This window comes from Gopherus evgoodei, chromosome 6, assembly GCF_007399415.2.
Source record: "Gopherus evgoodei ecotype Sinaloan lineage chromosome 6, rGopEvg1_v1.p, whole genome shotgun sequence".
In the NCBI taxonomy this organism is placed as follows: domain Eukaryota; kingdom Metazoa; phylum Chordata; order Testudines; family Testudinidae; genus Gopherus; species Gopherus evgoodei.
Window position 1 is genome coordinate 45,519,842 of NC_044327.1, and position 27,082 is coordinate 45,546,923.

The following is a 27,082-nucleotide window of genomic DNA, read 5'->3' on the forward strand; positions in this document are numbered from 1 at the left end:
AGCAAATTGAGCTGCAGGTGTAATTTCCAGATTTAAAAGGTATAACCTTACTAGAGCTGATCTAGCTGGGAAGCTAAAAATGGCAGTGTAGCGACAGAGGTGCAAAAGCAGCAGGAGGGGCTACCCACCTGAGTTTGTACCCAAGAAGCTAGGCATATACTTGACATGGCTAGCCTGTTCCACTGCTATGGTTACACTGCTGTTTTTAGCTTCCTAGCTCGTTCAGAGCTAGCAATGTCTCTTCAAGCTGGAAATTACATTTACAACTCAAAGTGCAGACATACCATATGTCAGCTCTCTGCCTTTAGTACTCATCATGACCAGCATTACTATGCCCCATGTACATTTTGGATAGAGCTGTTTTAATGGATTTCTGAGAACAGGACTGGCTCACTGATTTCAGTTCTAATTCAGTTATTCATTTTATTCCTGGATGTACTATCACAAGTGCATATTTATTTTCTGCCTTGACAGTATTACCAACCCTACTATGTTTCTGGTTCATTCTGAGTGTAAACATGGTTACTCTAGTGACTGGATATTATTTAATTTGAAGAAAAACAAAAACTTACTGGGTTACTATGTACAGCATCCCTGTTTTGTAAATTCCTGCTTCTTAACCCCTCCTCATTTATAACATCATCTTCAGAGTCATTCTGAGAAATATCAAAATTGTAAACAAGACGTTAGTTCAAAACCAGAATCAAACATCTTTCTTTAATGTAGGAATAGTTGAGACTCCAGTTGTGACAATCATGCTTCTGCGCTTTACTTTAGCAAGACAGAAAAAGTACAGAGTTGCTCTGTGCTCAGATACTGATCTGCATGCAAAACTCAAGGGGAGAATGGAGGAGAAAGGGGTGCTGTTCTCTAGATAGGTTAAGACCAAAGTATATTATTCCCCCATCAGCAGTGAGTCCAATCTAAGTGTATGATAGATAATAAAAAACAGTTTATAGATGGGTGAGGGAATTTCATTTAAGGGTTGGTGAATCGTGGATGGACAGAGGTAAGTTGTCTTAACTAAGGCCTTATCTGCACTACAGGGAAAGATCAATCTAAGCTATGAAATTTGAGTTATGTGAACAGCGTAACTCAAGTTGATGTAGCTTAGGCCTGGTCTACACTATGCGTTTACACCGAATTTAGCAGCATTAAACCGATTTAACCCTGCACCAGTCCACACAATGAGGCCCTTTATAGCGATATAAAGGGCTCTTTAAACCGATTTCTGTACTCCTCCCCGATGAGAGAAGTAGCGCTGAAATCGGTACTGCCATGTTGGATTAGGATTAGTGTGGCCACAAATCTACGGTATTGGCCTCCGGGTGGTATCCCACAGTGCACCATTGTGACCGCTCTGGAAAGCAATCTGAACTCAGATGCAGTGGCCAGGTAGATAGGAAAAGCCCTGCAAACTTTTGAATTTCATTTCCTGTTTACCCAGCATGGAACTCTGATCAGCACGGGTGGCGATGCAGTCCCAAATCCAAAAAGAGCTCCAGCATGGACCATACGGGAGATACTGGATCTGATCGCTGTATGGGGAGACAAATCTGTTCTATCAGAGCTCCGTTACAGAAGACGAAATGACAAAGCATTTGAAAAAATCTCCAGGCTATGATAGACAGAGGCCACAGCAGGGACTCAGCACAGTGCTGCGTGACAAGCATAACGGAAAGCCAAAGAATCAAATTGACGCTCATGGAAGGAGGGAGGGGGGACTGAGGACTCCAGCTATCCCACAGTCTCCCAATGCCTGAAGGGTCAAAAACATTTTCCTGAGTGTTACAGGGTATATGTCATCAATTTACACACTTCCCCCCCGAAAGAAAAGGGAAAAAAAAGTTTCTTTTTTCAATGTCACCCTATGTCTACTGTATGCTGCTAGTAGACGGGGTGCTGCAGCGCTGAACACTACCATCCCCTTCCCGGTGGCAGATGGTACAATGACCGCTATCCATCATCATCATCACCCCTTGAGTGCTCCTGGCTGGCCTTGGTGAGGTCGGCCGGGGGCGCCTGGGTAAAAATGGGAATGACTCCTGGTCATTCCTGGCAGATGGTACAGAATGGCTGGTAACCGTCTTCATCATAGCAACTGGAGGCTGAGCTCCATCAGCCCTTCCCTTCCCCCCCCGCCTTTCATGTCTAAAGAAACGATTCTGTACTGCCTGGACTATCATAGCAGCGGGAGGCTGGGTTTCTCTCCCCCCGTCACCCTTTAATGTCCTGCCTGGACTATCATAGTAGCTGGAGGCTTCCTCCCCCTCATTTTATTTCACGAAAAAATTCAGTGTTTCTTATTCCTGCATTCTTTATTACTTCATCACACAAATGGGGGGACACTGCCACAATAGCCCAGGAGGGTTGGGGGAGGAGGGAAGCAATGGGTGGGGTTGTTGCAGGGGCACCCCCTAGAATGGCATGCAGCTCATCATTTCTGCGGGATCTCTGGGGCTCTGACATGGAGCGGCTGTGCTCTCTGGTTCTCTAGTATGCTTGCCCCATATTCTAGGCAGGACTGACTCTATTTTTAGACAAAACATAAAGAAGGGAATGACCCGGGCAGTCATTCCCATTTTTGTCCATGCGCCCCCAGCCGACCTCAGCGAGGCCAGCCAGGAGCACCCATGACAGTAGCAGATGGTACAGAACGACTGATAACCGTCACCTCATCGCCAATTTACAATGGCATGGCAGACGGTGCAATAGGGATGGTAACCGTCTCTGCTACCTTGCAAAGGCAAATGAATGCTGCTGTGTAGCACTGCAGTACTGCATCTGTCAGCAGCATCTAGTACACATACAGTGACAGTGACAAAAGGCAAAATGGGCTCCATGGTTGCCATGCTATGGCGTCTGCCAGTGCAAGCCAGGGAAAAAGGGTGCGAAATGATTGTCTGCCATTGCTTTCACGGAGGAAGGATTGAGTGACGACATTTACCCAGAATCACCTGCGACACTGTTTTTGCATGGGGATCTCAACCCAGAATTCCAATGGGCGGGGGCTACTGTGGGAACTATGGGATAGCTACGGGATAGCTATCCACAGTGCAATGCTCCGGAAATCAACGCTAGCCTTGGTACATGGACGCACACCGCTGAATTAATGTGCTTGGTGTGGCTGCGTGCACTCGACTTTATACAATCTGTTTTACAAAACCGGTTTATGTAAAATCGGAATAATCCTATAGTGTAGACATACCCTTAGATCTACAGTAACTCCCTGCTTAACATTGTAGTTATGTTCCTGAAAAATTCTACTATAACCAAAATGATGTTAAGCGAATCCAATTTCCCCAGAAGAATTAATGTAAATGGAGTGGTTAGGTTCCAAGGGAAAAAAGATATATATATATATATATATATATATATATATATATATATATATATATATATATATATATATATATATATATATATATATACACACACTGTGTGCACACAGTATAAGTTTTAAACAAACAGTTTAATACTGTACACAGCAATGATGATTGTGAAGCTTGGTTGAGGTGATGGAGTCAGAGGATGGAAGAGGGTGGTATATTTCCCAGGGAATGCCTTGTGCTAAATGATGAACTAGCACTTGGCTGAGCCCTCAGGGGTTAACACATTGTTGTTAATGTAGTCTCACACTCTACAAGGCAGCACAAATGGAGGGAGGAGACACAATAAACGCATGGCAGTGGCTGCAAACATTCTGTGCAGAAACTGAACCCACACTGATGAACCCACGCTATCCCACTGGAGTGCACCACTTCCTCCACTTTCCAAACTGCCAGTGAGTGTGCATGTGTGTGTGAGTGAGAGAGACAGAGACACATACCGTGTGTGTGTGTGTGTGAGAGAGAGAGAGAGAGAGAGAGACGCACATTTCCCCTTTAAGTCCACTGACCCCACTCTAAGTATGCTGCCTTTTTAAGTAGATCAGCAAGTTGAGACAGCAGCTGCTGCCAGCAAGCTCCCTCCATCCTTAGCCCTGTAGTGTCCCCCCCTGCTCTGTGGAGATGGGGTACAGAAGCAGGGGGCAGGAGCGGGGGAGGAGGACACCCTGACATCAGCACCCCTCTGTCTCCCTCCCCCACTTGCCCCTGTGCACAGCAAGCAGGAGGCTCCTGGGAGCAGCTCCAAGGCAGAGGGCAGGAGCAGCACATGGCAGTGTGGGGAGGGACACCTGAAGTGCCCAGCAATTGATAGCCTGCTGGGTGGCTGCCACACAGGAAACTTAGGGGAGCAGGGAGCTGGTAGCGGGGCTGCTGGCCCACCCTGGTTCCAAGCCCCCACCAGCTAACTGCAATGGGCTGCTCTTCCTGCAAGCAGTGGACAAAGCAGGCAGCTGCCAAACAACGTTATAGGGGAGTATTGCGCAACTTTAAAAGAATCCCCCTGCCCCCTGGTGGAGGGGATCTTGAGGTGGGGTGTGTGTAGTGGGGTGGTCACCTGCTCCTGCTCTAAAGGGTTGAAATCAGCCCTGGGAGAGGGCTGTGGCAGGGGGCAAGCAGCCCAGGCTGATTGGGAAGCAGCCTCAGCTGTGGTCACGTCCCAATCAGGGCTCAGCTGGCCCCTATAAGAGGGCAGTGGGCCAGGAGCAAAGACAGTTTCCTCTAGCTGTAGAGGGAGATGGGCCTGGCGGCAGGGAGCTAGAGGCTGGGTACCTGAGTGAAGCAGGGCTTGGGGAAGGCTACGAGAGCTGGGGAGCTCCAGCCTGGGAACCCTGTAGGCTGTGGCCTAGTATAAGGCCAAACAGGTACTGGGGTTGCAGGGGACAGCCCAAGGCTAGGTAGAGGCAGCAGGTCCAAACCCAACCTTGCCAGTGATGAGTGGCTTATACTGCAGTTGGCTCCAGTGAGCGGGGGCTAGTTGGTGACTGGCAGTAGCCTACAACTGAGGTGATGTGGGAAAGTGGGTGGGGATTCCCATGGAAGAGGGAGACCCAGAGATGGTGGGGTTACTGCCGGGGGGCAGCACCTCAGTGGAAAGGGGCACTGTGGTCCGGGAGGGACATGGGGGCTCAGCGGTCGTGAGACACTGGCCTGCAGAGGGCGCTCCGATGGCTGGTGAGCTAATCCCCAGGACAACCAGCAGGAGGTGCCACAAGGTGAGTCCTACACCATTACACCCGTCAACTCCGCTTACTCTTCTCAATTCGGTGGAGTACAGGAGATGACGGGAAAGCAATCTGCGGTTGTTTTAGTGGGACTTCACTAGATCTGCTAAAATGACTGCCAATGCATCGATCACTATGTGTGGATTCCCCGGTAAGTGTAGACAAGCCCTAAGTCCTATGACCTGAAGTAAATATTTCACTCAGTTATTTAAAAGAAGCCATTTAAGAGTTACTCAACTGAAATAGCAATATTTCTTATGAACTCATCCAATTGCTTTAAGGATCTTGATACTGGCAAATATATGAATGCTAAGAATCTTAAATTCAAATAAGTCCCAATATTTCTCTCTTTTCCCTGAGGTTACTTTATATCTCTTCTTCAGGAGTACATAGTCTAAACAATCTGGTGTTTAACAGAAGTTGTTGGTACTTTAAATTACAGTAGCATTTCAATATGAAAATTATTACAGGAATTATTTAAGTCTAGTCTGTTGGCAGTGCTTTTGGAAACATTAAGTCATCAACGATGTTGATGTCATCACATTGCAGTAGTGCTGGACTGGAAGGTCGCTTCTTAACAATGCTGTGTTGTGGCTTGTCTGTTCTTTGTCATCTTGATTCTGTTTACTTGCATGGCTGAGATGAGATGAACAGCCTAAAATGAAAGCGCTGAGTGGTATCTCACTTCAGATAGATTTATACCCTTCTCTTTCCATAGTCTCACTAAAGGTGGCAGCCACACTGTGCTACGGAGTAAGTCTTCCAGAAAACGTAGAGATGCCACACCGTGTGTACTCTAGATGCAGTATTGGGTTTCCTGAGATGCACCTCCTGTTGGGACAGAAACAAAAGCAGCCCAGTTGCAGGCTGCAGCTACACAAAGCAGTAGGAAGTTTGTTTTCTCATTGCTGTTCATGGTTCTGCCAAAAAAAGGATTTATCTTGAGGCGTCAGTAAGATACTATATACACACCTCTTTCAGAGGCTTGGCTGGATCCAAATACCTGTTGCTGTCACCTCTTCACAGGCCCCTTTATGGGATGGTCAGCTCCTGAATATGTAATCTGCTAAAGCATATGTAGCAAAATTGTAAATTTTCTTCACTTCATATTACTTTTGTCTTTGTGGTATGACATTTTCAGAACATCTTTACAGATAGAGTTTAACTCTTTCTTTTATTCAACTCATTTTCAGAGATGCCCCTTTAGTTCCATCAGGATTTAATACACGTTGAAATTCCCTTTCAAAAGAGTCCAAAAGCTTCTGTTTACTATACAGAAGTCTTTGAGCTTTCAAAATACGTCCTTTTAAATGTAAATGATTCTTAGAGAGAGTCTTTAAATTTATGCGGTCATCAAAGAAGGTATTACCTCTTCTTAATAACCTTTGGAAAGGTGGTTCTCGTCTGAGCATCAGGGTCCACAGGTCTCAACTGTCAGCCCAGGACTCTCTAGGAGTCAGTATGTTCTGACCTGCCTCCCAGTGGTCGGTTAACAGTCGCTAGAACTCAAAGCTCAGCTCAGCAGAGGATGCCAGTCCTGGGATCTGACTGGCAAAGCTCTAAGGTTCCTAACTGGTTCCCTGCTTCTATTTAAACCAAGCAGAGGAACAGGAAGTCATTTGTGGAACTGGAGTGTTCCCTGCGTAGGACTGCCTCCCCTACACTACCTGATCCTGCTGTGTGGCTTTGACCTCCTGGTATCCTGAACCAGCCTGCTACTTGATCCTGACTTCCAGTCTGCCCTCTGTCTTGTCTCAGACTCTGATCACCTGGTAATCTGACTCTGCCTGGCTCCGGACACCCGGGGGTGAAAGTAAAGCCAAAGACTTACCAATATGGGGGCTGGCTCCACGCTCCATCCCTTCCACGCTGCCTGGCTCATGCCGCCCAGGGTTCCAGCAGCGATTTAAAGGGCCCAGGGCTCTGGCCGCTGCCATGGCAGCAGCAGTAGCCAGTGGCCAGAGCCCTGGGCCTTTTTAAATTGCTGGCCCAGGGGCTGCTGCTCCTTCCCCTCCCCACAGCGGCAGACAGGGGGGCGGGGAGGGGGAGGGACAATGACATTAAAGCATTGCAGCAGGGTCCTTTGCTGCAGCAGTGGTTTAAAGTCAGCTGGGTATGGGCCAGTACTGGCAGCCACTTTTTATCAATACACCGTACCAGCCCATACCGGCTTACTTTCACCCCTGCTGACACCTGACTTCTGGTCTGGCCTTTGGCCTGTCTCAGATTCTTGACTCCTGGTATCCAGACCCAACCCATCTCCTGGCTCCTGACTTCTCTGACCACTAAGTCAGATCACTCATGTCCCAGTCGTGAAACTGAGTTTGGTCAGGAAGTTGTTTAACCATTGCCTGAAAATTAATTAATTCCCCAAGTAATATAAATATTTGATACTCAAGTGGCTTCTTATATTAGTAATCATTTATAAGATTACTTTACTCCACATCAGTACATAAAAGATATTACTACTCACACAGCATTGGTATCAGTAAATTGTCTTACATGGTTGAATTTAGATAGAACCCATTTGCAAGTGAACATCACAAAAAAAGGTTATAGCATCTTAAGCATTTAAGGAATAAACAATCTAAGGTTTCCACCTTTTAAGTGGAAATGTGACCTTAGATATAACCAAAATATTTCCCAGCTATACATATTTTCCTTAAAGTTAAACAAACGAATACTTTAGGCTATATAAAAATCAGTGTCCCCAAGAATATTTCCAGAATTCTTTGTATGGATTTCAGACTGAGGTTTTTCTCCTTGAAGAGAGGAGGGAGGAAAGAAATAATGACAAGAGACTCCTGGTTCAGCTTTTGTGGCCTTGATACATCCAGAGTCAAACATCATTTTTCTTTCAGATACTAGGAAAGGTCTATCTTCAGATCCCAGTCGAAGGGGGAGGAAAACCACTGTTGTGTGTTCACACTGACAGCTGCTTGTGCAATAGCATGTTCACACTTGCAGCACTATTTGGAGTGGTGCACTATGGGCAGCTTTCCCACAGAGCATCTCTTTCTCTTTTGCTGCTAAGAACTGTGGGAAGGCGGAGGGGGTCATGGGACATCCTGGGTCCAGTCCCAGTGCCCCATGATCCATTGCTTCTCATCCCAGCAATCCCTCTGCTTCTATCCGCATTTGGTGCCATCTTTCAACGGTTTGTGTACCGTGTGCCCTGCCTGTTTTAGGCTGCAGGAATGGATCTTGAACTGCTGACCAGTATGCTGCTTGCTCTGACCAACATGTCATGAGTGGTAGTGGAGTTATTCCTTAAACTACAAAGGCAAGAGGAGTGTGATGTTGATCTTGCCACGCGTAGTAGCTATGATACGAGATTGCTTGTGGCTTTCATGGAGGTGCTGACCACAGTGGAACACTGCTTTTGGGCTCGGGAAACAAGCACTGAGTGGTGGGTTCACATCTTGATGCACGTCTGGGATGATGAGCAGCGGTTGCAGAACTGTCACATGAGGAAAGCCACATTCATGGGACTGTGTGATGAGCTTGCCCCAGCCCTGTGGCGCAAGGTCACGAGGATGAGAGCTGCCCTGTTGGAGAAGTGCATGTGGAAGCTGGCTACTCCAGACTGCTACCCATAGGTCGCTAACCAGTTCAGAGTGGGAAAGTTGACCGTTGGACTATTGTTGATGGAAATGTGCAGGGCCATTAATCGCATCCTGCTCTGAAAGACCATGTCTCTGGGCACATGCGTGGCTTTGCACAAATGGGCTTCCCTAATTGCTGAGGGGTGATAGACGGCATGCACATTCCAATTCTGGCTCCAGACCACCTAGCACATTAATTGCAAGGGGTATTTCTCAGTGGTTCACCAGGCGTATGTGGATCATCTCTGTGAATTTTAAATGTAACATTTTACAGAAATAGTATGTTTGCAACACAGAAAACACCGATTCAGTGCTTTAAAACACAGCCAGTACTCACACACCTGTCACTAACTTGCTGACCTCAGGCAAACACACATGAGCCACAAGACCCCCACAGCCGCAGGGGCAGGGTGAATCATTGTTTCCAGACCCTCCTGTACACTGGGCACATGGCTTTTGGGGAGAGCCAGCACTATATGGGGGGCCTGATAATCATTCCTGTCCTCACACTTTCCACAGGATGGAAGATATTGTCTGTTACAGCTATCCCCTATTCCATTTTGTTTCTTACAGCTGTCCCCAGACTCCATTTTGTTTTCTGTTCTCCTGTGGCCGCCCTTCCCTGGCTGTTAAGTTGTTTACCAGGGCCACTGCCGTTCTCAAAGGGAGGGCCCCTTAAGTTGTTTAATAAGAGCCATTGCCCTTCTCAAAGGGATGGCCACTTGTGCTGCGTGCTAAGTGGGACCACTGCTCTGTTCAAAGGGTTAGTCCAGTTATCACCTCCTTGAGCCTGGGCTTGGTGTAGGGTAGGCAATGTCCAGAGCTGCAAAACCTAATGTGTTTTTAAGATCCTGGGCATGAGTCATAGGCCTCATGTGCTCTTGAGTTACCTATTGCACAGGACTATGTCCAGGCATGTCTCTGGGCTTACCTTCAGTTTTTTTCCCTGTGCCCCCTCCCCTGTGACAGAGGGAGCCTATCAGGATTACTGGCGGGAAACTGCCCAAGTTTGCCTTTAAAACCAGACATTTTTGAAACACACCTCAGAAAGGTTCCTGCATTGCTGCCTGGTCTGATCAGCCAGGGGTTCTGGGGGGTCCTTTCTCCGCTCTCGTTTTATTTTTGAGCGTACCCCCGTTTTTTGAACGCCCCCCCACAAAGAACGAATTGCTACCTGAGAGATCTCCTGATTATTGAGACTGTACTGAGCCCTCCTTGCCTCTTCTGATGTTGCTGCTGCTTCTGCCTTTGCTGCTGCCTTGGGGACTGGTAAGAATCCCTCTGTAAAACTTTCTATACTTTTATTTAATTATTTTAGCTGCTGGCTCTGTTTCCCCAGCACACAGACTCAAGCTAAACCTTGGTCTGTGTCTTAAAACCTCTCTTAAACTCTAGGGCTCTTTGCCGCTAAAAATAAGTTTGTGCCGCTGCTAAGCTCTGCTCCTGTGGGCTTTGCCTTGGGGCTCTCTGCTTTCAGCTGTATCCACTGCTGTAGCCACCATCCCTTAGCTTCCTTGGGAGCTGGGTCCTGGACACATACCACTCTGCCCTCTGTAACCTCCCCATAGCATAAGGTGCACCATAGGTCTTGTTTTTTTTAGTTTAATAAGTCATAGTTTGTTAAGATTGTAGAGCTTGTAAGTTTCAACTGCCTCGTTATAGTTTACTGTTTTGTTGCTCCGTATAGTTGCTTGTTATAGTTTTGCTTAGAATTGTGATATTTGTTGTTTTGCCTAGTCGTTGGTTAAGATAGATAAGGTTTTTGCTGCTTGAATTCATCTCCCCACTGTCCCGATCTCTCCCTGAACTTTCCCGTGTCTGTTTTCCCCCCGCTCCAATCTCCCCCTCTGTGTGCTCCTCCGTGTCTCCCTGTTATAACCCTTTGCTGCTTTTCCCCCACATCTGCACTCCCTCCGAACTTCCCAACTCCTTGCTGCTTCCCCCCCCCCCCTGTCTGCATCACTCTCCGAACTTCCCAAACCCGTTGCTGCTTCTCCCCCTGTATAACTTCCCAAACCCTTTGCTGTTTTTTTTACCTTTGTTTTGGTGTCCGCTTGTTGCTTAAACCTCTCTCTAGCCCTTCTTACACTTCTCCGCTGCCCTCCCCTACTGAAGATCACCATCACACTGCTCCGTTGTCCTCACCCTGCAGGGCTTCAGAGTCTCTCGCTGCTTCCAGCCGCTCGTCTGCATACCACTAATCACTCACTCCCCCCCCCCCCTGTTTCTTGACCCAGCCTTTATATTGATATTGTATTGTTGTACTGTAACTCACATTTTACTTGTAATTATAACACCCCATTGGTTGCCTCCACTTTTCTAATATACTTTGTATTTACATTGATGCCACTGTGTTACATTGTGTATCTAGCTATTAACTCATATAGAAGCTACCATTTTATCTTGCATTTCTTTTGGGTACGCTTTGCATTTCCACACTGTATCTAGAGTTGCTTATTGACTGTACTGTACCCCACTTGCTGTAGCCCACTATTAGAACTCCTTACACTGTTCAATAAGAAGAACCCCCCAATCGTTGTCTATTGTAAACACCCTATACACCCCATCCCATCGTATATCATTATTAAATTCCCACCACTTCCTTTTTTTTCCTTTAATAAAGAAATTAATTGGAACCCAAGCTGTGTGGTAATTGCTCCCCAAGATCCCATATACCTGCAGGCAGGGACAGATATCTCACTACTTTCCACAGGAAATTGAGGGATGGTCTTCTTCAAGCCTGTGGCTTCCGCCTTCACCTCTATGTGGCTTCCCTGTGTGCAGCAATGGTCCCCCTCCCCCTACTGTGATGGCACAGAGGCACAGGAAAGTTACTGTTAATGGGGCAAGAAACAAAGCAGCTCTGCCGAGGAACCTGCGGCAACGGATTGCCCAGTATCTTCATGAGAGTTTCCTGGAGATCTCTGAGGGAGATTCCTGTGAAGTGATGGAGTCTATCAACAGCCTGTTCTGTTGTTCAGAATAGGCATGCAGTGGGAGACAAGCCTGCTTTCTGCAACCCTCCTTCCCCCAACAAATTGCTTCAGCAATTCCCCAACTCAGATCCACTTACCAGAGGCCTCCTCTCCTGTTTGTGCTTTGCCAAGATCTGACTGCTGTGACTGGCTAGGCTCCTCCGGGATAGAAAAGAGCTCCTGGCTGCATGCATCTCTGGCCTCCGAGCCATCCTCTGCCTCTGGGTCCTCCTCCCCCTCTTCGTCCAAGATTTCCTCCTCCTGGCTCGGTCCACTCTTGACTGGCACGTGAGCCAATGAAGTATCCACAGGGGCCTTCACAGTGGAGGTGGGTTTGTCATGGAGTATCACGTCCAGCTCTTTGTAGAATTGACAGCTCATGGGCGCAGCACTGCAGCGGTGGTTTGCCTCCTGCGCCTTGTGGTAGGTGTTCCACAGCTCCTTCACTTTTACCCTACACTGCAATGTGTCCCAGTCATGGCCCCTTTCTATCATGCATCTTGAAATCTGTCTGCAGGTATCATAATTCCTATGGCTGGAGTACAGCTAGGACTGCACAGCTTTCTCTCCCCAAATGCCAATGAGGTCTAGCAGCTCGGCATTACTCCAAACAGATCGCCTGATGCATGGAGCAGACATGGCCACCTGGAAAGATGCGCTGAAACCTCTGCACGCATCACCGAGCAATCAGGAAGGGGACTTTCAAATTTGCAAAGGAATGTACGGGGTGGGGATGAGGGTTGGTCACCTGAGAGCAGGGCAGTAGAGTTCAAACCAATGACCAGAAAGGTGAGAACAGGCGTTGTGGGACAACTCCCAGAGACCAATCCCAGTGCTGTAATCGCCAGTGTCTACACTGGCACTGTCATGGTATCTTTCCCCAATCTGAACCTTAGAGTCCAAAAGTTGGGTACCAGCATGAATTCCCCTAAGCTTAATTACCAGCTTAGATCTGATACACTGTCACCACCCAAAAATATATAGTGTTTTGGGTCACTCTGGTCCCCCCAAAAACCTTCCCTGGGGACCCCAAGACCCAAATTCCTTGAGTCTTACAACACAGGGGAATAAACCATTTCCCTCCCCTGCTCTTCCCCTCCAGGTGTTCCCTCCCTGGGCTCCTGGAGAAAGAGACAGATTCAAGCTCCATGAATCTAAACAAAGGGATTTCCCCTTCTCCCCTCCCTTCCCTGTTAAGTACAGACTCAATTCCCTTGAGCCTCAACAAGGGGAACAAATCAAACAGGTCTTAAAAACAAAACTTTTAATAAAAAGAAAGAAAAAAAAGTAAAAGTTATCTCTGCAATTTAGATGGTAAAAGTTACAGGGACTGTCAGCTTATAGAAACTGGAGAAAAAGCCTCCTCCAGCAGAAATACAATTTAAAATACTTCCAGCCAAATACACATTTGCAAATACAGAAAACAATCAAAAGACTATAACTGCCTTTTTTACTAAATACTCACTATTCTGAATATATAAGAGACCGTAGCAGGGAGATTGGCAAGAAACCTGGTTGCACGTCTAGTCCCTTCCAGGACCCAGAGAGAACAAAGCAAAACCCAACAAACACAAACAAAGGCTTCCCTCCACCAAGATTTGAAAGTATCTTGTTTCCTGATTGGTCCTCTGGTCAGGTGTTTGGTTCCCTGTTTGTTAACCCTTTACAGGTAAAAGAGACATTAACCCTTAACTATCTGTTTATGACAGGCACTGCAGCGCTGTAGCCCCGGCGCAGAAAGCTCTACACCTCTTGGTGGGATGTGTGTGGTTTTTTTTTTTTAAGAGCACTACAACTGCACAGTTTCTGCACACTAGTGGCTTGGCAGTGTGTACACCTCAGAAGTTACAGCGCAGAAAGCTGCTTTACTATGCAGAAACTTGCCAGTGTAGATGAGGCCTAAATGACATCCTCTTAGTCTCAGAAGACAGGTCTATTTGCCATAGTCTTTCTACATAACCATGTCTTTTGAATTTAGAACCATTTGGTTCACTTCTTTTGCACTTCCTCCACTTCTATCACACCAGTTTTGAATAAGAATAGTCTAGATGTGACTCCACAGCAATCTGTTAAACAAAGCCAGCAAAGTTTCCATTATCAGTGTTTAGTATTCTGTCTAGACATAGTACACATCCAAGAATTTTTCCAGATGATGATGATGAAAGATGGGCTGGCATCAGACCACAGAGGTAACTACTTAGAGGTTACAGATTGTTTAGGAAGGATCTGTTATATTGTTGTTAGAGATTAGTCAGGATAACTTTGAACCCCAATGCATATCTGGTGTCTATTGACGTAAATGATGCTTATTTGCTTTTACTGTGTGGAAATATTTGATTTGTTTGCACAATTAGAATAGTTGCATGTTTAAATGTAAGTACATAATTGTTCATGCTTTTTTCTGTCTGGACATCCAGAGCCTTTGGTTTTTAATTGACTGTAAAGTCCATCTTCTCAACATTTCAGACATTCATTCATTCAGCCAGTTGCAAATGAAGATGTCTTCTATGTGATTCACCAAATCCCATTCCCCCCAACATCCCGCAGCACATTGTTCATCCTGGCTTCGTTCTTCATCCTGCCTTCTCTGTTAACTAGCATGTCACTATCATTTATAAAGGCATCAATCTGCATGTTCTATCCTGAGACACAATTTTCCAGATCAGTAATGCTGAGGTCCAAGAATAGTGAGTTAGGGATTTTTAAATCAATTGTTGGCAGCATATGCTGAAAGAGTTCAAAGTTACTGAAAAAGAGAGAGAAATTGTATTGAATTCAAGCAAATGGCACTCCCATGTATGGCGCAGAGAGATGGATGATGAGCCAGCAGAATTAAATTCAGTGGGCCCAAAGTGAAAGTGCACTAATAGTGTAAATTAAGCCCACTTGTGTACATTTGATATTTTTAAAGGTTTAAATCAGCTGTGCAGAACAAGGCAGCTGTAAATCCATGATACAGTGGGTGGACAAGTAAGAATGATGTGACAGACAGGCTAAGTGTGTTGCACAACCTGGCTTATAGAAACCAATAGAGAGCTGCTCACTGTCACAGCAGACAACACTTTGGACAGGCAGAGAAGTAAAACCAGAGGAACTGAAGCAGAAAGAGAAGAAGCAATCCTTGAAGCTGCTCATAATAAAAAAAAAAGTCAGAGTCATAAATATGATCCTGACTCCTGGTTTGTCCTCTGGCTTGTCTCGGGCTCTCATCTCCTGGCAGTGACTGCCTACTTCCTGACATCCCCATTGCTGTGACATTCACAGCCTACCTGTGTTTAACTTAATTTATACTTTATGTCTGCTGGTTACTTTAAAAGTCAGGTGGTTTTGAGTGTATTGGAGTCCTTGTCACAACTCCTCACTAGGTACCACCTCCCATAGGTCTGGGGAGGAGGAGCTGAAACTTCTTGATTATCCACAGTTATAATGAGAGCCCAGAGTCTTAGCACTGACTTAGAGCAATCTTCAGACAACAACCCAATTAGGGTGTTTGAATGATGAGCCAAGTTAGCCTCATGGCTATACAAGTGGGAACTGAATTTTGTTACTGAATAGATTGTGGCTGTAATGCCACAGCCCTGAGTAGATGACAGCATTGCACAGATGTCCAGACATCAAATCCGTGAGGTGTTCACAAGTGTGACATTAACAGTATTCAAAGTTAGATGACACAATATTGCATAACCTCTGTACCACACTACTTATGTATATTGTAGAGATATAAATATGAGAGAGAGCGAGAAAGAGAGAGACAGACAGGTGAGACACAGGTATTTCAACATCTAACACTGACGTTCTGTTCAGTAAATACATAGCAGCTATCTATGCTTAAACATACACAATGATTTATGTTCCTTAAATTATGTGACATTTTCCAATGCATACATCTGTTAAAAGCCTGAAGACATTGACAAAAATGATTTGTGTTAATTCATGAGTTCTAGCTATAAGGTATCTATTTAAACAAGGAATTTAGCATGTAGGTTTTATAGTTGCAGTGAGGCCATCTTGTGTTATACTGCAGGGGTAAGAGTGTGCTATCGGGGATGGAGTGCAGGAGGAGCTACATATGTTGTGAGCCATACATGTAAGCAGCTGACACTTATGAATCTTCATCACTCCTTTTGCTACTTCAAAATGATTTTTTATACACTAAACGGTGCCAGTTCCCTTATATGGTTTTAACTGTAGTAACTTTTGGATTTGTAAGGGGTGCAGTGGCTGTTGTACAAGTCACAGGCATTCCTCTTGTTCTTTAGAGACACTTATTGGAAGCTGAAGCTGTAAATGATGAGGGGAAAGTGCTTATATGACAAAGACGGCAGTTTCTTAGACATACGTATCATCACAAAGCAGTTGGGAGAGGAGGTGCACTGGGGCCATTACTACAACTAGCTCCAGTGGGATCCATGTAACACAAATGAGAAAAAGTTGATCCTAAGAGGGGCTGAAAGCAGGAACCGCTAAAGACATCAAATGTACTATAGAAAAGGTTATACCCTGTGGTACAGTAAGAATGCTGTTATATTATCTAGGGCTCTGTGAATTATTTAAGTATTTGTAGCCAAATGGAAACTGAAAAAAGCCCAAATATTTATACAAATAATAAAAATAAGTAAGAAATAATAAGTAGAATAAATTGCTCTCTTTATTTGTGTTCTAGCCTGTCTGTCAATGTACACTCTCTCTACATTGCAAGACAAATTGTCTTTCATGCCTGATGAAGGGAAATGCAGATATGACCCTTTGACCACAAACCAGTTACCAGTAAAGTCCACTGAGCACCATTGAAAGCTGTCTTATTTACTTTTTAAAACAAACTTACTGCAGCAGATTTACCTTGTCCCTGTCTTATTTTCTGTTATTTTGTGGTTTAATCATTAAACAGTTCATACACATCTGAGAGTTTGTTTATAGCGTGGTACAACAGATTCAAAGGGATTTAAATTAAATTAATCACTTTCCTCAATGCCATTATAGTTATGGCCTGGAGAATTGCTGACTACTTTGACCTTTTTATTGTATAGCAGGGAAATTATTGGTTGTTTAATATAATACAACCAGTACAACAGAAACTACCAGACATCATGTCTTTGAAGACAATAAGGGCCTACTCTATGCTTAAGAGAAACAGACAGAAGGAAATAGGGGGAGCTGACGATCCTATTTTTCTTCTTGGCCTCTGTCAAGTGATTTATTTTTGTGCACAGGAAGGTAAACATCATCTTCTGATTTTCGTCCTTTGAGGGAATGAGTAATGTGTTACAAATAGGATCCCTATATAATGAAATCTTTTTGTTTTCTTCCAGCAAAAACTTCACTACTGGTCAAATTCAGATATGATAATCTGGAGTATGCACCACTGAAATCACTTGGATCAGGTCATAGGTGCATTCCACTTTCATTGATTTCCTAGAATTTGAACTCTCTTATACCAAGTCTGAATTTGTTTTGTGATTTAGCTGTAGCACCAGAATTGCAATGTGCCCTTTGTGTGTTGAGGTAATTTCACTTCACTATGACTGAGGTTTCTCTCTGTCTGAGCTCACTGTAAGACACTGCACTAGTAATAACTATATACCATTGCTGGGTTTAGTTCAGTCAGCAAAAATTTTTATTTGGAAAAAAACCTCTAAAGTTGATATCTGGTTGGTGTGAATGTTTCCATTACCATGCAGAGTATAAAAGGAGTAACATATTATTCTGGATGCTCTGTAATATGAGCTTGATGCCCTATGTGAACTGTGACTGGCATATGTGCCTGGCCCACAACAGTAAAAGCCAAATACTGTCCTTCCTGCTGATCTCCCTTGCTGAGCTTGGAACAAGGTGGGTTTGGGGGTTGTGGAAGGAGAGGAAGGAGTCTGTCCTGCACAGAGCAGCTTCAGGACCACAGTCTCTCCCACAGGTGTGCCCCGGTACTCTAGGTGACAATGCTGCCTGATGGTGGATCCATTGGCCTCTCTGCTCCTTCTTCTCCTGTCCCTGCCCTGCTACTCATGTCTTGCTGTGCATGGATATGCAGGGAACCTTTGCTAAGCTGGGCTCCATGTCCCTCCCTGTAAATCCTACCTGCTCCTTGTCCCTCCCTGTAGCAGAAAGTGCTCTTGCAGTCACTGCATCTAGTGAAGGAGCAAGATTTGCCCTGAGTGATTATGTGTGTGACTGTTTCTCTTAAGGCAAGGGCAGCTCTTTGATTAGAAGTTAAGGTTTGGGGGGTCTAATACTTTTCTCCTATTAATTTTCCTTGCTTTGATGAGGCAGCTGTTTACACCACAGCGATGACTAATTCCAATGGCCTCAGCTGAAATCAAAGCAGGCACTGTAAATTAACAATCCTAATAACAACTGAATACAATTTTAGTCTGAGAGGCTCTGCACAGAGAAGATAGTGGGAAAAGTCAGTGGTGAAATCTGTGAGCACATGTGACACACTGAATTCAGGAGGCTGCATGTGAACAAGAGACTTCTCAGCAATCCCAGCACACTGGGTAACAAAGGAAGGCAGTAAATGGAGCCTCTGTAAGTGTGCCAGTTCTGGTCAGTCCCTTTATTTAAGAGCCTTGCACACTGGCAGGATAGGTCTGCAAGTGTGCTGTAAAATATTTGTAGGTGCAGAGAAGAAATTGTTCTCTCCGTGCAGATTCCAAAAGCCCAGTAATTACTTTCCAACCCCCTACAAAAATCAGGCTTACCTGAAATGAAGCATTATAGAATCCATCTGCCCCAGAAAGAGCACTGCTATTTTCTTTCAGCTCCATGTGTGTAACTTGGATAGGGATTTCTACCTCTCTGTTTAAAAAGGCAGGCTGGCAGCAGCACTTCGTTAATCTAACTAGTATTCTGTTTCTATTACTTACAGTTTACCTGTGACCACTCCCATCCTGTTACTTCATGGCCCCACCTTCTAGCTATTTTGAAACATCCCCCTGCACATAAAGGCAGGGTGAAGCAGAATTCCAAGCTTATTAAAATGACAGAAGGATTCATGCATGCAACAAGGGATTGCCTTCCTGAGTGATCCAAAAGCAAAACATGTATTTTTACATAGCTTTCGTTCACTCACACACCGAAAGCATGTAGTGCACAGAAAATCCTCCTCATCCAGATCTTTGAGAGGCAGCACTCATTTAATCTTTTGTGATGCTTGTCTTAAAATGTCAATCAAAATCTATGAAAATATCCGTTTGCAGCTATTGAAACAAATAATTAATAAAAATAGTCAAAATAGCCAGAGACCTAGGATATTAAAAGGCTTGCTTTTCAAAAGATCAGGCCCTGGGATAATGTACAGTTGTGTGCAATTGCACGTTTAAGTAGCATGCACTGTGAATGTAGTTGTACCTGCAAATTGAGAGGACAACTTACGCCAACTGCCTCCCAGAGTGTAGTGTAAAGGGTGATGCCAAACACCTCTGTGTTCTTAGGGAACCAGGGTGCAGTATCCAGCCTGACTCATGAAAGACACCCCGTTCCCCCAGCCTCTGCTTAAACCAAAACCCATCAGAGGAAAAAAAACTTGCAGAGAGCAGTGAAGGGCGTTGGGAGACACACCTAGACCCCTCCTGACAAGGGTGACAAGATTAAGACATCTCCATTAGCATACAGAATGGAGAGCAGAGACGACTCCCCTAACCTCATCTGCATGAAAGATGGGACAGAAAGACATCTCAATTTACATACAGAATGGAGAGCAGAGAACCGCACTGAATTCTGGGACCAGAAAAAGCAAGGAAGCACTGCATCATGGGAACCTCTGCTCCAGATGCTAATGAACCTATGTCTGCACACACCCAGCTCAGCAATTATCAGACCAATTCTAGTAATGAATCCTTAATTGATATCCAAAGAGTGAAGCTGCCTAGTTGCATTGTAGCTCCCTGGAAGAAAACACCACCCATAACTAAGAGTGATCAGCTCCTTTTGTCTAGTCTAAAGAAAACCCTTGAGTTATCAGCTTTACTAGAAACAAATCTATTGTTCTCCCTTGAACAATTGTGTTTTCTCTACAAAAATCCCTACTCACCCTCCAGTCAGTGTTCTGATGCTTAGATCCAAACTAGGCATCAGTTCCACTGGAACTCCATGTTCTTCTGGCTGATTATGGTGGGGACTCTGCCTGTCTCCAGTCCTCAGGACCCTCAGCTACCACCATCACCTGGGAAACCCGACCATTTCAAGCCTCATGGAGTGGGTGAGACCACCCCCCCTTGCTGTTTTCCTTTCTACCGTAGGTATTAACGTTTAATAATGTAGGTTATGTTGGTTTAGGCTCCTTGTGTAGTTATCACTAGTATGCAATAAATAACTTGTATGGTTAAGCTGGTTGCTTCTCTCTCTCTTGCTGAACCTTATTCTTTTGTGTTTTCAGCTTCCCCCATTTACTCTGCAGCAACGCTTCTTTTACCTAAGCTAAAGATCCCTGCAGTGCCCAAAATACTGTGGGGTTTGCTCATCAAGTAGGTTACTGCCAGTGCAATTGTGTTGTGAAGGTGGGGATAGGGACATGGTGAATCTGGGACACATAAGGGTAACAGCTTGAAAGTGCTGCTTGACCCAGTCCATGGAGCCCAGGGGCATATAAGGGGTCAGCTTGACAGTGTTGATTGACCCGGTCCGCTCAGACTTGCTCTGTTAATGTATGTGCGGGTCAGTGTGTGCTCATCCGGTTTTGGGGCTGGAGAAACCCAAACCTAGGGAACCTAGGTCCTGCAGGATAGCTCCATTGGGAGGGGATTTGCAGAAAGGAGGAGTAAAGCTCCATATAAAAATACAAGTGACACAAGCAGTACATTGATAAAATTTCAGAATCCCCTTCCCCAGAAAAGTAACCCGAATAAATGAGCATACCCCGAAGTAATGGGCAATTCTGGTAACAAGGGACCTTTGTGTACATAAGAATAGATTCCAGGTGTTTCTTACTGAAGCAAGCAACCAGCCTCCACCCCCACCAGCCCCTTCAGCTCTTCTTTATCCAGTATAAAGACACAAAGTCAAAAAAAAATTTCTTCTATGCAGATCATCGTTAAATGGGACTGTCTCAAAAACAATTATTAGTTTCCTAGTCATTTTGGGAACTGGAGGGATTATTGAATTGAAGGGCCCATTGTCTCTTCCATATATACAAGTAACTTCCATTAGTGTCCTGTGAGTTAGCCTATTTATACCCATTGTGGAGAGAATTGACTACAGAATCAAAGAATTTTACCTTTACAAAGACTGATACATAATTAGATCCAACGAATAGAAAATAATATCAAAAAGAGAACCTACAGCTTTTTATTTGTAGTGTTTCCTTATCAAGCTTTCTACAGGAATGGAGATAAATTTTAAAATACCAAAGTTATTTGGGAAATACATACTCCTTGCATAATCATCTTTCTTATATCTGGGGAAATCTGAATTCGGTGGAGTTACATGGTGTAAAACTGCTATCAGTGAGCTCAGATTCAGACCTATGGTCCAGGAATTTCAAATGAGGATTGACAATTTGCATGCCTACTTTTCTCTTTGAGTAAAGCTGCACCACTAATCTCCGTTCCCTTCCCTTTTTCAGCCCAGTACTTTCATACCACATGGGTGTAGCTAACATTCCATTGTCTCCTTTTATTAAACAAAATGAGCAAATGAAATCCTGTATGTGTTTACAGTATTGCAGGGTGTCAGATGCTGTTACACAATGGATAGCCATCACTTCACAACAGTTACAAGAGAAAACAAGAGATTAATGCTCTACAGAGGACAACAATTGTTGAAAAGCATGCATTTAACATCCTTCCCTTATAGCCATTCCCCAAAACAGATGGGAGGTTTTTTCAGTGCTCTCTGAGAAAGATATCAAGCTATTTGAAAAGACTGACTACAAAAAACTAACTTTCTTTGTGAATTCTGATAGACATATAGACAATTGTAAAGAAAAATGCAAGTCCTGCTAAATGGATAAACCTTCTGCCTGAGCTTTGTGCTTATATACAAATTTACCTTTGAATAGGAGAAAAGGATGGCAGTTGATATAAATGGGCAGCCTACAGCTATTGGAGGTGAAACTGATAGCCATCTTCAATGCTTCTTGGGCAACAGATACAGAAATGTAAGTAGTAAAAGGTGGAGAATTCTGGCAAGCAAATAAAGGTTCCAATCTTCAAAACAAGGCTGCCGCCACAATGTGACTAAACTATATTAACCACTAAACTCTAATCACAAGAAACAGCAAACAAAACACTAGGGATATGGCTACACTTACAGTTGTACAGCGCTGGGAGTTACAGCTGTCTTCGTACAGCTGTGTAGGGAAAGCACTGCAGTATGGCCACACTGACAGCTACCAGCGCTACAGTGTGGCCACATTTACAGCATTTGCAGCACTGTTGGGAGTGGTGCATTATCAGCTGCTTTGTGCTTTTCTTGGAAGCCAATTCCTTTCTCCTGCTTTGTGTTTCCCTCCACTGATGCATTTTCTCTCTCCAGTCCTGCAGCCTCTTATTCTCTCTGGCATACTGATTCATAACTGCTTTCACCAAATCTTCTTTGCTTTTTCTTGGTTTCCTCCTCAAGTTCTGTAGTCTTTCAGCAGGCTGTGATAGGGCTGGAGGATTCAAGGACACTTAAAAAAAACAGAAATAGAAACATTTATTACAGAGGCTGCATTGTTTATAATCACAGTGAAGGAGTTTGTAGACTATTTGTAGCATCATTTACACATAGAAAACATAGCACAGAGAGGCCACAGCAGCGAAGACATGGTGAGTAATGGGGAATGAGTGATTAATGAAGCCATGTTTCTGCCGCGACTCACCTGGGAAGGGGAGCTGCTTGAGTCAGGGCTCACTGGGGTTTCTGTGCATTGGGGAAAGCAGAGAGCAGCTGGGGGGGACCTGCACTGAACACTATCCCTACATTTTCCACAGGATTTTATCCTGCCAGATATCTCGCTGCTGTGGGTTACCTGGGAAGAGCGGGAGGGTCTTCTACAGCAATGTGGATTCCGTCCTGGTCCCTATGCAGGTTGCCTGTGTGCAGCAATGGTCCCCCCACCCCTCGCTGCACAGTGGCGCGGACGCATTAGCCTGACTGGGACAAGGACCGCAGTGGCTCTCCCTATAAACTTGCGCAAGCGCATTGTCCACGCTCTGGCAGAAACTTTTGAAGAGATTACAGAGGCCGATTACTGCGACATGATAGACCAAATCAATGGGCTATTCCACATCTAGGCATGCATGCATGCAGGCAGCCATAACCCCCACCCTTCTCTCCCAAAACATTTCCATCCTAAAAATAAAAGCTGCTTACCGGGAACCTGCTCCTCTGCTTCTTCTTCACCAACAAGTTCCAGCTGCTGCGACTGGCTAGCTTCCTCCTGGCTTGAGAAGAGCTTCTGGCTGCATGCCTCCTGGGACTCTGGGGTGTCTCCCACCACCTCAGTAGCCTCACTCTCGGTTTCCTCTACACCCTCCCCCTTCTCTGAACTGTCCATTGTGGTCCTCGGATTGGCAGTGGGGTCACCCCCAAGTATCGCATCCAGCTCCTTGTAAAAACAGCAGGTCGTGGGGGCAGCACCTGAGCGGCGGTTTCCCTCACGGGCTTTGCAATAGGCACTCCTCAGCTCCTTTACTTTAACCCTGCACTGCACCGCGTCCCGTTCATGGCCCCTTTCCAGCATGGCCCTTGATATCTGGCCATAGGTATCGTAATTTCTACGGCTGGAGCGCAGCTATGACTGCACAGCTTCCTCACCCCAAACACTGATGAGGTCCTGCAGCTCGCAAGTGTTCCATGCTGGGGCTCGTTTGGGGCGTGGAGGCATGGTCACTGATTGATTGATTGATTACACTCCACACCTGGCTGAGCAAACAGGAAGGGGATTTTTAAAATTCCCGGGGCATTTAAAGGGTGGGTCACCTGAGCCCAGAGCAGTGGAGTGCGAAACGATGAGCAGAGTGGCTGAAAGGGTATGCTGGGATACCTCCTAATACCCTGGAGGCCAATAAAAGCGCTTTTGCTGGCCACACTTGATGAGCAGCGCTGCATCACCAGCGCTGGAATTGTTACACCCCAAGCAGACCAGGTGTACAGCCAGCGCTGCAGCCAGGGAGTTGCAGCGCTGGCCATGCTTTGCAAGTGTGGACACAGAGTGAGTTGCAGCGCTGTAACCCCATCACTAGTGCTGCAACTCTCAAGTGTAGCAAAGCCCTCGGACTCTGGCAGCATTCAATTTGCTCTTCCAAGTCTGCTTTGAAAGTCATTCATTCAGCCTTGCTAGACCATATTATGCAAATCAAATTGTTTCCGTACATTTCCAGTAGCTGAGCAGATTAGAATTTTTACAGAACCCAAAGGCCTCAATCCACATCAGGGCCTCATTGGTGTAGGCATGGTGCCAACACATGGACCTTGTCTACACTAGCAAGCTTAAGTGCAGTAAAGCAGCTTTCTGCGCTGTAACTCCCAAGGTGTACACACTGCCAAACCACTTAGTGTGCAGAAACTGTGCAGCTGTAGTGTTCTAAAAAAAAAACACCCCGACGAGAGGCGTAGCGCTTTCTGTGCCAGGGCTACAGTGCTGCGGTGCCAGTGTACACGCCATGGCAATTACAGTGCTGCAATTGGCCTCTGGGAGTTGTCCCACAATGCCTGTTCTCACCTCTCTAGTCATTAGTTTGAAATCTATTGCCCTGCTCTCAGGTGACCGACTGTCATCCCCACCCTGAAAATTCCTTTGCAAATTTGAAAGTCCCCTTCCTATTTGCTCGGTGATGTGTGCTGTGGTCTCAGCGCATCTTTCCAGGTTGCCATGCAGGCGCCACGCGCCAGGTGACCTCCCCCTCCTCGGAGCAATGCCGAGCTGCTGGACCTTGTCGGCATTTGGGGAGAGGAGGCTGTACAGTACTCCAGCCATAGGAATTATGAACCTGCAGACAGATTTCATGATGCAGGATAGAAAGCAGCCATGACTGGGACACATTGCAGTGTTGAGTAAAAGTGAAGAAACTGTGGAACACCTACCACAAGGCCAGGAGGCAAATGCATACTCAACAGTCATTCTGCACTTGCTCTGCATGTCGTTGAACTACTCCTTGCTTCTGTCAAGTTGCCCCGTGTATGGCTTCATAAGACATGGTATTAAGCGGTAGGTGGGGTCTCCCAGGATCACAATGGGCATTTTGACTTCCCTTATGGTGAACTTCTGGTCTGGGAAAAAAATTTCTGCTTGCAACTTCTTGAACAGGCCATTTTACTGTGGTCAGTACCTCCATGAATGCCACAAGCAATCTCGTATTGTAGCTACTAGGCATGGTGAGATCAATGTCATGCTCCTCTTGCCTTTGTAGTTTAAGGAATAACTCCACTGCCACTCGTGATGTGTTGGTCAGAGCAAGCAGCTGTCATAAACAGATAGCTAAGGGTTAACGTCTCTTTCACCTGGAAAGAAGTGATCTGAAACACCTGACCAGAGGACCAATCAGGAAACGGGACTTTTTCGGATCTGGGTGGAGGGAAGTTTGTGTGTGAGTCCTTTGTTCTTGGTCTTCTGCCTGTCTCTCTCTCGGCTATGGGAGGATTTCTGTTTCCTGCTTTATAATCTTCTGTTTCCAAGTTGTGAGTATTGAGATCATAATATAATAGGGGTTATTGTTTTTTTTCTTTTGTATTTACATGGTATAGTTGCTGGAATGTTTTGAATTGTATTCTTTTTGAATAAGGCTGTTTATTCATATTTCTTTTAAGCAAATGACCCTGTATTTGTCACCTTAATACAGAGAGACCATTTTTATGTATTTTTCTTTCTTCTTATAAAGCTTTCTTTTTAAGACCTGTTGGAGTTTTTCTTTAGTGGGGAACTCCAGGGAATTGAGTCTGTGCTCACCAGGGAATTGGTGGGAGGAAGAAGTCAGGGGGAAATCTGTGTGTGTTAGATTTACTAGCCTGACTTTGCATTCCCTCTGGGTGAGGGGGGAAGAGAGATTAGCTCTCGGTACTTCTGTTTTCCAAGGCTGGAAACGGGGAGGGTGGAATCCCTCTGTTTAGATTCACGGAGTTTGCTTCTGTTTATCTCTCCAGGAACCCAGGGAGGGAATACCTGGAAGGGAGAAGGGAAGGGAAATGGTTTATTCCCCTTTGTTGTGAGACTCAAGGAATTTGGGTCTTGGGGTCCCCAGGGAAGGTTTTGGGGGGACCAGAGTGCCCCAAAACACTCTAATTTTTTGGGTGGTGGCAGCTTTACCAGGTCCAAGCTGGTAACTAAGCTTGGAGGTTTTCATGCTAACCCCCATATTTTGGACGCTAAGGTCCAAATCTGGGACTAGGTTATGATAGCAGCACACTCGTCAGCAGTTCAGGATCCATTCCTGCAGCCTGAAGAGGCTGGGTGCACTGTACACAAACCATTGAAAGATGGTACCAATGCGGACGGAAGCACAGAGATTGCTGGGATGCGAAGCAATGGATCACGGGGCATTGGGCCAGGACCCAGGATGCCCCACGATCCCCTCAACCTTACCACAAGTCTTAGCTGCAAAGGAGAAAGAGGTGCTTTGTGGGATAGCTGCCCAGAGTGCACTGCTCCGAATAGTGCTGCAAGTGCCGCAAGTGTGAACACGCTATTGTGCAGGTAGCTATCAGTGTGAACACACAACAGCGGTTTCCCTTCTGCGCTCTCTGAGCAGCGCTGTAACTGCTGACACTGTAACTTTGCCAGTGTAGATGTGCACATAGGAAGATCTTGTCCCAGCCCCAAAGAGATTACAATCTATACAGAGAAGACAGACAAAGGTTTGAGGAGAGGAATGCAATATATAAACAGAGTAAGGGTTGACGAATTTTTTTTTTAAATCATGAATGTGGTGGTAGCAACTTCATAATTAAGGGCACTTTGGACTTTTTCATTTAAAACAGCACTAATATTCCTCTGCTGCTGTGGTTCTCGACCTCTTCAGACTCCTGTGCTCCTTTCACGAGTCTGATTTGTCTTGCGAACGCCCAAGTTTCACCTCACTTAAAAACTACTTGCTCTTAAAATCAGACATAAACATTCAAAAAAGTGTCACAGCACACTGAACAATTGCTGATTTTCTCATATTTATCATGTAATTATAAAATAAATCAATTGGAATATACATATTGTGCTTACATTTCAGTGTGATGCTTGAGTCTGTATTTCACTTGAGCTTTGTCATTCTGGGAGGCACTGAAGTGACAGCAACAATTAAGTTTTTCTTCACACTAAGTCTATTCCTACTCCTTATGGCAATCATAGCAGAAAATAAGACTAACAGAAAGATATGTTGACCCAAAAGGTAACAGAACATCCAAAGCATAGTTCCCAAGGTCAGTGTATTCTTTTGTACTCAACACCAGAACTGGAATCATTAAACTTCATTTGCAGACCACGATCT

At 45.2% G+C, this 27,082-nt stretch overlaps 1 protein-coding gene across 4 annotated transcripts in view; it reads right to left on the reverse strand.

Annotated features, from left to right (window-relative positions):
- SLC28A3 (solute carrier family 28 member 3) overlaps positions 1 to 18,529 on the reverse strand; it is a 70,774-nt gene extending 52,245 nt beyond the window's left edge. For 2 of the 4 annotated variants that reach the window (XM_030567708.1, XM_030567705.1), the window contains exons 1-2: positions 18,386 to 18,529; positions 573 to 656 (exon numbers count right to left, since the gene is read on the reverse strand). In XM_030567708.1, the coding sequence (XP_030423568.1) occupies positions 573 to 656; positions 18,386 to 18,451 (150 nt within the window). In that variant the 5' untranslated portion in view covers positions 18,452 to 18,529. The remainder of the gene's footprint in view (positions 1 to 572; positions 657 to 18,385) is intronic. The other 2 variants (XM_030567706.1, XM_030567710.1) reach the window with 2 other exon arrangements.
- Between the last annotated feature and the right edge of the window lie 8,553 nt (positions 18,530 to 27,082).